Source organism: Anomaloglossus baeobatrachus, chromosome 9, assembly GCF_048569485.1.
Source record: "Anomaloglossus baeobatrachus isolate aAnoBae1 chromosome 9, aAnoBae1.hap1, whole genome shotgun sequence".
Taxonomy (NCBI): Eukaryota; Metazoa; Chordata; class Amphibia; order Anura; family Aromobatidae; genus Anomaloglossus; species Anomaloglossus baeobatrachus.
In genome coordinates, this window is record NC_134361.1 from 176187738 (window position 1) to 176201236 (window position 13499).

At 44.4% G+C, this 13499-nt stretch overlaps 1 protein-coding gene across 6 annotated transcripts in view; it reads right to left on the minus strand.

Annotated features, from left to right (window-relative positions):
- The window catches only part of F8 (coagulation factor VIII), a 216063-nt gene that overhangs the window by 12515 nt on the left and 190049 nt on the right, over positions 1-13499 (minus strand). Inside the window, exon 26 of one of the 6 annotated variants that reach the window (XR_012725310.1) lies at positions 4714-4962. The exons of 3 other annotated variants lie outside the window; for them this stretch is intronic. Coding sequence is in view for 2 of the 3 variants with exons in the window: in XM_075324075.1 (XP_075180190.1) it covers positions 4819-4962 (144 nt within the window). In the remaining variant the exon portion in view is untranslated. Of the gene's footprint in view, positions 1-3912; positions 4963-13499 lie in introns of those variants that run through there. 2 more of the 6 variants (XM_075324075.1, XM_075324073.1) reach the window with 2 other exon arrangements.

Below are 13499 nucleotides of genomic sequence, written 5' to 3' on the forward strand. Positions count from 1 at the left end.
AGTAGCACGAGTGCAGTGCGATTTTTCTCTCGCCCCATAGACTTGAATGGGTGCGAGAGAATCTAGGATCGCATTACAGTCGCAGCAAGCTGCGATTGTTTTCTCGGTCCGATTAGGGCTGAGAAAATAATCGCTCATGTGTGCTGACACACAGGCTAGAATTGGTCCGAGTGGAATGCAATGTTTTATCGCACTCCACTCGCACCGTTTTTCTTACCGTGTGGCTTAGGCCTAACTGTCAAAACAGCCAATATATTACCTCACACATCCAAACAGTAAGTAAGCATTTTTGGGGGCAAATAACTGTAAAGTGTGGGGTTGAAATTTTCCCTCAAAACATAGTCTATGACATTCCCTGAGTCAAAGAAGGTGTTTGTGCAAAATTTTGTGATTGTAAATGCGGCGGTGTGGATTCCTTTAGCGGACATACATACATACACATACTCAGCTTTATATATTAGATACAGTATATCACAAGTTAGGCTGCTTTCACACATCCGGCTTGAGCTCTGCGGCTCAATCCGGCTGTGCAAGCTATGCAACGGATGCGGTGAACACACCGCATCCTTTGCATATGTTTTTCCTTTGCGGCCAATCCGGTGTTTGCCGCTTGCGGCATGCTACTGAGCATCCGCTACGTCTTGAGGAAAGAAGGTTTAATCATAATCACAGACGAGGATTCTTTACTGTACGAGCAGTGAGACTATGGAACTCTCTGCTGCATGATGTTGTAATGAGTGATTCCCTACTAACATTTAAGCAGAGCCTGGACGCCTTTCTTGAAAAATGTAATATTACCAGTTATGTATAATCAGATTTTATGACAGGGTGTTGATCCAGGGAAATAGTCTGATTGCCGGATGTGGAGTCAGGAAGGAATTTTTTTCCCCATTGGAGCTTGTTTGCCACATTGGTTTTTTTTTGCCTTCCTCTGGATCAACATGTTAGGCTACGGGTTGAACTAGATGGACTTAGGGGCACTTTGCACACTGCGACATCGCAGGTGCGATGTCGGTGGGGTCAAATTGAAAATGACGCACTTCCGGCATCGCATGCGACATCGCAGTGTGTAAAGGCTGGATGATACGATTAACGAGCGCAAAAGCGTCGTAATCGTATCATCGGTACAGCGTCGGCGTAATCCATAATTACGCTGACGCAATGGTCCGATGTTGTTCCTCGCTCCTGCGGCAGCACACATCGCTGTGTGTGAAGTCGCAGGAGCGAGGAACGTCTCCTACCGGCCTCACTGCGGCTTCCGTAGGATATGCGGAAGGAAGGAGGTGGGCAGGATGTTTACATCCTGCTCATCTCCGCCCCTCCGCTCTGATTGGCCGCCTGCCGTGTGACGTCGCAGTGACGCCGCACGACCCGCCCCCTTAACAAGGAGGCGGGTCGCCGGCCACAGGGACGTCGCACGGCAGGTGAGTGTGTGTGTGAAGCTGGCGTAGCGATAACTTTCGCTACGCCAGCTATCACCACATATCGCTGCTGCGACGGGGGCGGGCACTATCGCACTCGGCATCGCAGCATCGGCCTGCGATGTCGTAGTGTGCAAAGCCCGCCTTAGAGTCTCCCTTCAACCTTAAAAACTATGAAACTATGAAATCAATGGCAAAAATCTGAACAGGATTTGAAAATTCTTTCAAATCCAACCCTGAGGAGTGGACAAACGGCTCATCAATCATGTTTGCCCCTGAATCACTATCAAGAAAAACAGAAATAGATACCGCTTGACCCAATTTTGACCTTGGCAGGTATCAACCCTTGAGACAACGTAGTGGAGGATGTATGTAGACCCGGGTTGGGATCCCCCAAACAACCTCAGTCTAGGAGTTCTTCGGATGCCGTCTCTCCCTGGGCACTGAGTGACAAGTACTGATAAAAGCTCCCTTCTTACCACGGAAAAAAACAGACCCTGCCCCTGTTGAGGGGAATAGAGGTTTTCCCTCAACGGGACATCCCTCCGAGCTGCATTGCCTCAGATGAGGTCTCAGAAGGTGATGCAGGTACAGAAGCACCTCCCCAGGATGTTTTAGATTCATAACTCCTCTGCCGAAACCGCCTGTCAATACGTATTATCAAAGACATGGCATACTCCAAAGAGGCAGAGGTCACATACATAACCAGTACTTCTTTTACCCTTTTAGATAAACCTTGGAAAAACATTTTTTTCAGGGTGGGATCAAGCCACTGAGTATATGTGGACCAGTGATGAATTTCATCACAGTAATCTTTTGCACACCGATCGCCCCTTTTTAAGAGAACGGATTTTGGACTCAATGATGTCCTATATGGATCATCATAGATGAGCCTGAGGGCTGAGAAAATCCAGTCTAATGTAAAAAAAAAAACAACTAGTGAATCTGGGGCCAAGAAGAAAGCCCAACTCAAGAGAAAGAGAATTTTCTCAAGCCGCTGTTGCTCCACCCCAGGAACGGGGTCGTAAGCAGAAATATAATTTACACGCCACTCTAAAGGTCAAGAACCAACTGCCTTCCCCCTGAAAATCTTTCCGGAAGGGGAAATTTGGCTCTGATTACTCAAATTGCTTCGGTGTGGCAGACTGAGCCTTCTGCTGATCTTCCCCCTTTAATTCTCCAACCTGAAGAGACAAGGTCTGCATTTGTCTCACCAGTGCAGCAACTGGATCCATGCTGAAGTGCAGTAAAGGTAACGGCCAGCTGTCACAAAGTGACTGCAGGATATCAAGAGACTATGGGCTCCTACTTTGTCCCTCAAGCTATAGGGACCCTAGGTTATCTCTTTCCCCAGGATGACCCCTGATGGTGGGGACATCTGTGTCTCGTACCTTGCTATGCATCTGAACAATACTAATCTGATTCTCCCCATGTCCACCTGGGAAGAAAGTGGCAGAAATGCGAGTGAAAACACAGACAAGACTTACAGGGGAAAACAGAAGCACAGTCACACCAAACTAATGCAAGGATAACACTAGGGAACAAAAGGTGATAAGCCAGTCAGGCAAAGAGACAAAGAGACTACTACACAGAGCATCAATGAGGAAGAAACGGATAACAACAAACCATTCACAGCAACCCCAGAAGCAACCACCAGTTACATCTGAATGACTCCTCCTCTTTAAACCAGGATAGACAAGCTATAGCTGGCACTGCCTGAATAGTCCAACCAGTTTATATAGAAGGAGAGCAGAAATCATTGGTTCTCCCACACCATATGACTAAAGGCGTTTAACATCCTAGACCAGTAGAGAATTAACTCTTCCTAACCCCCCGGAGAGCAACTAGTCTTTGCATCTCCTTGTGCTGATCACAACCATTAGTGAAGTTAACTGGAAGCGTGCAGAAATCTGAGGATTCCTCAGACTCCGACACCGCCATGACAGTTGGCAACCCAGCCCACACCAGCTTACTGTATACATTATCAGCAACCTGCCAATCAGTGGTGGGGGTGGGGTTATACAGATTAGCCTGATTTAGCCTGATTAAACTGCACATGAGTGATAATCTCCTGCTGATAAAACACTGTATTGAACCTACAGCACACAGCCTAATAAGTGAATCATCGCTAGAATCAGGCTCCCTGCCTTATATCGTTTTCAGAATAAATAGCAAAAACCTGCAGAACAGATTTCCGTTATACACTTTCAAGGAAGACAATCTCCCAGGTCGCCCACACCAAATAAAAAATAAAAAGTCTTTCAAAATCTTGTTAAAGCTTAAATTTATTTAAAAAAACAAACAAACTACAAATAGTGTCAAATGAACCAACAATAAGGAAATACAGTATGAAAATTGACAAGTGCTAGTGAGTATTGCTACACTGCTGACATACATGCAAACTATATATATATATATATATATATATATATATATATATATATATGTATATATATATATATATATATATATGTATATATATATATATATATATATATATATATATATATATATATATATATAATCATCCTAAACCATAAAGTCATTAATGTCACATTGCTGCCATTTCAACATTTTTTGTTACTAGCTTTTTTCCATTTTTTCTTGCATCTACGAGACTACTTTGTTTTTTCTTTTCTAAACAATTTCCATAGGAAAGATCTAAAGTCTCAAGTAACTAATCGATATACAATGGCCCCAGATCCATCATTGGTGATTTCTTAACTTGTCTTTTTATTGTTTGTCTTGTAGTAGTCGTTGACATCGAAAATAACAAATGCTCTTTATTTTTGTTTAATTTTATTTTTCTGCAACTTTTTAGTGCCGAAAATTGCAAATCCTTTAAAAAGTTTCACAAGTGTCTAAAAAGTAGCCAAACTGAAAACTCCACCAGAAAACTTATTCCATGCCGGGACTGGAATAAGATGCGCTCAAAAAATGTGAGATTTGGTAAAAGTCATGTTTTATGAATCTGTCAAACATCTGGATAAGCAAAGTTGATGTAAAAAAAACCCAAAAATGGCTAAAAGAATGTTACATGTTAAAATGTGTTGCAAAATGTATAAAAATATAAGACGCAAATACTAAAAACACACAAAAAAAGGCAAATTATTGCTGAAAACCAGAGAAAAAGCAATGATGAACCGGGAACAATGACTTCTTGTAATTTGACTCTTCCACATCTACCTAATCCCAAAAAATTGCATGTAAAATCACAATGCAATGCCTGTCCCACCTGTACAATAAACCTCACAGATCAAGCATAGGAACTGTTTTTGCACTTTTAACTCACCTACAATTAAATGCTTTAAGTAAAATAAATATTTTATAGAAAGCGAGGACAATACAGCAATAATGGAGACCGGTCTCACGTTTTATAAGAATATATCCTCAAAAATTATATATTGCATCCTATAACTTCCATCCGCAGAGCAATTGCCCCCTTCCATTTATCAGGATGCACTTTTATAAAACGAGTTATAATTGAAGTGTCGAAGGTGATCCACACTGGTGTATCCGAACTTGTACTCGCCTGAAATACCTGAAAAAGAACAAAAATAAATTATTTTATTAAAGGTTTTGTAATCATTTTAGTTTACTACATATATGCTCTACTAGCTGTAGTACCCGGCATTGCCTGGGAGAGTAACTAAGTCTCTCCCACTCTCCCTTCCTCCCATTCTCCCTTTTTCCCATTCTCCCTTCTTCCCACTTTCCCCTCCTCACACTTTCACTCTCTGCCATTCTCCCTCTCCCATTCTCCCTCTCTCCCACTCTCTCTCCCACTTTTGGTCTGTGGCGCCCCTGACGCTTCCGTCGCCACAGAGATATTGCACCTCAGCCAGAGGTGTGATGTCCCATCCTGGGTAAGAATGAGGTCATATGCCGGTCCACAGACTAAACTTGCACACACCAATTGGTAGGCATACACTGGGTCAGGGATAGTGGTAGCAACCCCCATAGATGTATTCATGGGGCTAGAAGTCCCATTTCTGGTCCCAATAGTGTTGGTGGCGCCTAGTCAGTGGGTGTGCAGGAGGAGTCAGCAAGTGAGAGTAGACAAGGAAACCAGGAAGTTCAAGGGGAGTTAGTCTGTGAGGAGGAGGAGAGGAGTTGAGGAGAGTGTGAGAGGGAGGTAGTTACCTCAGGAAAATGACAGAAGGAAGTTCCTGGTGGAGATCCTGGGGTCTAGTTAGGCCCAGGTGACACCTAAAGAAAGAAAGGATCCCAGGGCCACGGAAGGGCATATTGGCTCGTGGCCTGTTCCACTGGAAGATCGGGCGGAGGAATCTGGCTGCATTCGGGGACGGTCCCCAGACAGAGGAAAGAAAGACAATTCCTCAAAAGGAACACCGAAGGCCTAGGGTGGTTGCAAGCGCCCAGGGCCACAACCTGCCACAGATCCCCTGTGAAGTGGGCAAGATACAACTGCGGTTAGCCCCCTTTGTTCAGGCCCTGTGGTGGAGGCCAAGACCAGCTCAAATACAACGGTCAAGGCTAGGAAGTCAGTCAGGAAAGAGACACAGGAGGGGTGCACCGGTATTGACCTCTGAACTACCCGGGATCGGCGGAGGCACCTGACAGTGGATCCCAGCATACTGTGGGCAACCGGACAGCTGCCAAATTGAGACTAAACTGTGAGTAAAGATCTTAACTGCAAGTCCTGTGTCGTCTGCTTTATCCTGCACTGCGTCCACAAACACCATAGACTATACCAAGCACCAAAAGTTGCTCTGGGGTACCTGCTCTACCTGTGGAGAGCAAGAAACACCTTAGCTGCCATAACATCAGCCCCGGAGGTCCCGTCCAGCAGCTGTGGCTCCATAGCTGCAAATTACCACAGGTGGCGTCACGAATCTTACATAAACTTTAACACGATCATCACCCCCAATATCGCCACATCATTAACTGACTCCACCAGGGTCACGGAATCGGGCCCCGCCAGCGCTGACTACCCCGGACCAGTCTGGCCCGACACCGAGTCACCTAAGGCCCTGGGGTGGGCGAGTCATATCCATCTCTCTCTTTCCCACTCTTCCTCACTCCCTCTCAGCAATGAAATCATATTAACAGACACATAATCTGTCTTATACTGAGAATGTCCTACATTGCCTATAACAACCAATCAGAGCTCCTATTAATGAACGTAGCAAAATAGAATCAGAGCTGTATTGGTTGCTATAGGCCACCTGATTAATATCCAGGGTAAGGCCGGGGCCACACGGGGCACTAGTGCGATCCTCACATGACACTCAGCTCACGCTGGCATTACAGCAGAGCCAAGTGTCATGCGAATATCCCTGCGACTGAGGTCCGACTGTGCGAGTGGACTTCAGCTGCAGGGGGCAGGCTGGCACTGAGGAGGGGGCGGGCCGGCGCTGTGGAGGGGGGGGATTTCTCTCCCTCTCTCCTCCGTAGCCGGCTATTGCGATTCTCACTCTGCACTTGCGGTACACCGGAGTAGCACGAGTGCAGTGCAATTTTTCTCTCGCCCCATAGACTTGAATGGGTGCGAGAAAATCTAGGATCGCATTACAGTCGCAGCAAGCTGCGATTGTTTTCTCGGTCCAATTAGGGCTGAGAAAATAATCGCTCATGTGCGCTGACACACAGGCTAGAATTGGTCCGAGTGGAATGCAATGTTTTATCGCACTCCACTCGCACCGTTTTTCTTACCGTGTGGCTTAGGCCTAACTGTCAAAACAGCCAATATATTACCTCACACATCCAAACAGTAAGTAAGCATTTTTGGGGGCAAATAACTGTAAAGTGTGGGGTTGAAATTTTCCCTCAAAACATAGTCTATGACATTCCCTGAGTCAAAGAAGGTGTTTGTGCAAAATTTTGTGATTGTAAATGCGGCGGTGTGGATTCCTTTAGCGGACATACATACATACACATACTCAGCTTTATATATTAGATACAGTATCTCACAAGTTATATGTTTTTGTTCTGTTGATATTAGATACCATAGTGGTCTAGATGTGGAGTACATTCAAGCTACAGTTTAAGAACGTGTTCATACAACCCTATAGTTGTCATATTTTTTTTAATCCATATTACGACCAAAGAGCAGCTGCAAATAAAGGTGGACTTGTTGTGACCGAGTATTATTTGTTTTGATTGAGTTTTTTTTTTTTACGCAGATCCCCCTCCAAAATCCTCAAAAGTTCATGGAAAAACTCTATTTCTAGGAGAAATCTACTTTGTCGCTCATATGAGGAGTTTTTTTTATTTTCTGTTTTTTTCCTGAGCATGTTTTTAAAAACGTTTGGTAGAAAATATAAAATGTGTCACTTATTTGAAGGGGATCCTGAAGGAAACCTCTCCAAACATGGTACTGTCAAATCTAAAGGCCACTAAGAATGCTTCAGGGAATAAAGGGGGCTTTACACGTTAGCGATATCGCTAGCAATTTCTAGCGATAGCGAGCGTGTAAGTACCCGCCCCCGTCGCGCATGCGATTGTTTGTGATCGCTGCCGTAGCGAACATTATCGCTACGCAGCGTCACACATACTTACCTGGTCGTCGTCGTCGCTGTGACTGCCGAACAATCCCTCCTTCAAGGGGGAGGGACGTTCGGCATCACAGCGACGTCACCGCAACGTCACACAGCGGCCGGCCAATCAAAGCAGAGGGGCGGAGATGAGCAGGACGTAACATCCCGCCCACCTCCTTCCTTCCTCATTGAGGCCGGCGGCAGGTAAGGAGACATTCCTCGCTCATGCGGTGTGTGCTGCCGCATGAGCGATGAACCACAACGCTAAACAACCCTTACCGATTTTTGACTTTGGGACGACCTCTCCATGGTGAACGATTTTCATCATTTTTGAGGTCGCCTAAGGTCGCTGGTAAGTATTACACGCTGCGATATCGTTAATGACGCCGGATGTGCGTCACTAACATCTTGACCCCGGCGACCAAATATTAACGATATCGTAGCGTGTAAAGCCCCCTTGACACTCTTGAAATTTCTTGAAAACCTCTTCAGAAAAAAAAAAACTACCCAAAAAAGGTGCATCTCCAGAAGTAAGGGAAAAGTGAAAATCAGTGTGGACATATCTTATGGCCATGTGCACACATTGAGTATTTGGTGAGTTTTTTACCTCAGTATTAAGGCGACGTGCACACGTCCAGTATTTGGTGATGTTTTTAAGGCCGTATTGGGCCATGTGCACACGTACAGTATTTGGTGAGGTTTTTTACCTCAGTATTAAGGCCACATGCACACGTTGAGTATTTGGTGAGTTTTTTTTTCTCAGTATTTCTAAATCAAAACTAGGAGTGGGTAAAAAATACAGAAGTGGTGCCCGTGTTTCTATTATACTTTTCCTCTGATCGTCCATTTCTGGTAACAAATACTGAGGTAAAAACTCACCAAATATTCAACGTGTGCCCGTGGCCTTAATACTGAGGTAAAAACTCACCAAATACTCAACGTGTGCCTGTGGCCTTGCTACTGAGGTAAAAAAAAACTTCATCAAATACTCAGCGTGTTCACAAGGCCTTAATATTGTGGTAGAACACTCTCCAAATGCTGTTCTGACACAATGAAAGAGTTTAGATTTTGTATGTAGCAGAGCTTTAGGAGCTGCCCCCGCCCAACCAAGCTCTCAGTTTACATTTCCATAGACAGAATCTGCTAATCACAGAAGGGGGCGGAGTCATTCTACAACTCATGTGCTGCTGAGACCCACTAATGATAAAGATAAGAGGTTTATACTAATATTGCAGGGAAACAAAAACAGACTGGGAGATAAGACACTCAGGGCTGAATTCTCTGTTTTAACTCTTTCAGCATGCTGTCTTCACATTATATTGCAGAAACCTGCTGACAGAGTCCCTTTAATAATCTCGAGCTTTCAAACAGAAACTGCCTCATGAAACTCCTTTTTTTTAAGGGTGGGGGGTGCAAGGAGCAGGAGAGGTGGTGAGATGTTTTTCTTTTTCTCATGCATTTCCTGAACTGTTTAAGGAGTTTTGGAAGAGGTTTTTTTTGCAGCTTTTTGATTGGCTAATGCCTAGTTTCGAGAGGTTTTCTTCAGGATCTACTTCAAAGAGGTGACATGCAATTTTTTTTTCCTAAACCTCTCCAGGAGAAAAAAAAAAGCCAGAAATTGAATGTAGAAAGAGATTAACCCTTTTAAGCTTTATGGTTAAAGCCTTGTTAGAAAACTGCAGTTATAATGTGAAAAACAATCCCCATATTGCTTGTACATTTCCTCTTAATTGTTCATTATAATGAGCATTCCCAGTTTTTCGTGGCAGCGGATAGCTGCTGTCTGTTCCGTAATGATCAGGAAATGTGTCAGCCGTATCTAATGTAATTATTTTTTTCCTCAACATTGCTGCAGCCATTAAGGTCACATATTAGTGCTGAAGCTAAACATCTCTCAAAGAACTTAAAAATGAGGGTTTTGTACTTTTTATCCAAAAACTGTCATCACTGGTACTCTAGTCCAGTGTGTAATGAGTGGCGTCATTCTGTGCAGAATGCTGCTATGCTATTGTCTTTTTCTTTTGCTGAAACCAGACATGACTTGAAATTACTTGCAGTAAATAACTTGTGATCAGCGGTTCTTTTTCTGTCCTCCCACTCATTTCAGTGCTCCTTTAGAAACATACAAACATATGCATTTAAAGGGAACCTGACAGCAGATAAATGCTGCCCGATCCATTCTACATTGTTTTGAAGAAAACCATACTTTAAAAGCCGTCAGGGACCGAGCGTCACAGGACCCTAGTCGAAAAGGCGGGTCCGCAGTGGCATCTCCCTGCCCGCTGCCCTGGAGTGACAGCTCTCTAGTTATATGCACAAGCAGGGAGAGACCTGCCCGTCACTGACAGTGAGGGTAGAAGACGTTGGGCATCCACCTTTACAACTAGGCTCCTGTGATGCTCGGTCAATGCCAGAATTTAAAAGGGTTGTCCACTACCAATACGACTCCTTTTGATTTCACGTTTCCTCCAGGTAAAATAATACTCACCTCATGTAGCGGTGCCTTTCCAGCAGTGCCGGGGCTTCTCCCCGTCTTCGGACCAAATGAACAATCAACAGGAAGTGAGTGCAGCACTCACTTCTTGTTGATTAACTCATTTGGTCCGAAGTTGATCCAGAATCCCACAATGTCTGTCTTCTATTTCATCTTTTTTCCCTGCTCGACTTCTAAAACTTAACATGGACAAAACAGAATTCATTATCTTTCCTCCTCCTCACTCAACCTCCCAACATACCTATCTATCAAAGTCGATGGCTGTTCACTCTTCCCAGTCTCACATGCCCGCTGCCTTGGGGTAACTATTGACTCTGCTCTCTCTTTCAAGCCACATATCCAAGCCCTCTTCACCTCCTACCGACCTCCTGCAAAAACACTAGTGCATGCCCTCATCATCTCCTGCCTGGACTTTTGCAACCCCCTTTTCTGTGGCTTCCTTTCTAACACTCTCACACCCCTAAAATCTATTCTAAACTATACTGCCTGACTAACCCACCTATCCCCCGGTTACTCCCCGACCTCTCCAGTCTGCCAATTCCTTCACTGGCTTCCCATCGTCCAATAACTCCAGTTTAAATCCTTAGCCATGACATACAAAGCAATTCACAACCTGTCTCATCCGTACATCTGTGACCTCTTCTCCCGGTACTCACCTGCACGTAACCTCCGATCCTCCCAAGATCTCCTTCTCTACTCCCCTCATATCTGCTCTTCCCACAATCGCATCCAAGATTTCTCCTGTGCATCCTCCATACTCTGGAACTCTCTGCCCCAACACATCAGACTCTCGCCTACCTTGGAAGGCTTCAAAAGGAACCCACCTCCTCCGACAAGCCTACAACCTGCAGTAACCCTCAGTCCACAATAGCGCCCACAACCATCTCCACCATTGCCTACTGTTACCTCATCCATCCCATGTAGACTGTGAGCCCTCGCGGGCAGGATCCTCTCTCCTCCTGTACCAGCCTGTGCCTTGTATTGTTTATGATTATTGTACTTGTTTATGTATGCCCCTTTTCACATGTAAAGTGCCATGGAATAAATGGCACTATAGCAATAATAATAATTTTACCAGAATTCTGTCCTAAATTGCTTTGAAAATTCACAAATTTTTAGCTCAATTCAGAGTTGCCCCCAAAACATTTGCAACTTTTGGTGTTTTCACACCAGTTTTTCCCAGCTTCGCCAAAATGAGCAGATGTGGGGTGTGGCATCATGGCTCGTCTAATTCATTACAAGTAGTGGCATTACTTACATCAGATATCACACACCATTCAGAGGCTGGTGTAAGATTCCTGGCATGGTGCACACAAGCGCACACCACTTGTTGGACACTTCTGATTCATGAAGAGGTGTGTACCACTACACCCCCCAACAAAATATTCAAGCAAGAAAATTGCCAGTCTTGATGATTCGGTGCCAATGTGTCTATTTTTAATGAAACCCAGCTGCTAAAATGCTTTTTAGTAACCCATTATTTAAGTAAAAATCAAATGCTCCCTAGGGTGTCCATATCGTGTAATGCTAATAATTAGAGATGAGCGGACCTGTTGAAGTTCAGTTTCACTGTCTTCTGCAGGACTTGAACAATGGAAAAACACAGCCCATCCTCCCGTGGAAGTGATCTGTTTATGGCTGGCTACATGTAGGTGAAGACCCGAACTGTCAATTAGTGACTTCCATTGGGGTTCAGGTGAAATCCGGGTCCCAAACCGGATTTTACCTAAAGTCCATCTGAATTTCCGGAACCGAATTTTCACTTGTCCACTCATCTCTAATTAATTATGTTTATGGATAAAACATTGCTTATAGTTGTTTTAATATTGAATTGTAAAAAAACAAAATGCATTTATGCAAAAAGTAAGATATCTAATATATAAATCTGAGTGTATTGTATGTATGTATGTATGTATGTAGGTGTGTGTGTATGTGTGTGTGTATGTCCGAAAATGAAATCCGCACTGTCACATTTACAATCATAAAATTTTGCACAGACACCACATGTGACTCAGGGAACGTCATAGACTATGTTTGGATGGGACAATTTAACCCTGCGCTTTACAGTAACTCAACAAAAAACCTGCCTCCAATAAAGTCAATGGAGCTGCGAGCCATTAGGTTATTAATAGGAGCTGTGATTGGTTGCTATAGGAACAAAATTAATTGTTAGTATAAGAAGCTTATGTGTGAGGTAATATGATGTCGGTGGGGAGACGGATAGAGAGAGAAAGAAAGAGACAAAGAGAGAGACAGACAGTCAAAGAGACAAACAGATGCAGGCAGACAGACAGGGAAAGAGACAGACAGAGAAACAGACAGAGACACACAGGGAAAGAGACAGGCAGACAGGGAAACAGACAGAGACAAGGAAAGAGACAGGGAAAGAGACAGACAAGTAAAGAGACAGGGAAAGAGACAGAGACAGACGGAGAAAGAGACAGACTGGGAAAGAGACAGAAACAAGGGAAGAGACAAGGAAAGAGACAGAGACAAGAAACTAGACAGGGAAAGAGACAGAGACAAGTAAAGAGACAGACAAGTAAAGAGACAGGGAAAGAGACAGACAAGGAAAGAGACAGAGACAAGTAAAGAGACAGGGATAGAGACAGAGACAAGTAAAGAGACAGGGAAACAGACAGAGACAAGTAAAGAGACAGGGAAAGAGACAGAGACAGATGGGAAAAGAGACAAATGGGGAAAGAGACAGACCTGGAATGAGACAGACCTGGAAAGAGACAGACCTGGAAAGAGACAAACGGGGAACGAGAAATAAGAGGAAATAGACAGACGTGGAACGAAACAGACGGGGAACGAGACAGACGGGGAAAGAGACAGACCTAAAACGAGACCGACCTGGAAAGAGTCAGATGTGGAAAGAGACAGAGGGGTAAAGAGACAGACCGGGAAAGAGACAGACTTGGAATGAGACAGACCCGAAACGAGACAGTTCCAGAACGAGACTGATGGGGAACAAGACAGACGGGGAAAGAGACAGACCCAGAACGAGACAGACAGGGAATGAGACAGACAGGGTAAGAGACAGACGGGAAATGAGACAAACAGGGAAAGAGACAGATGGGA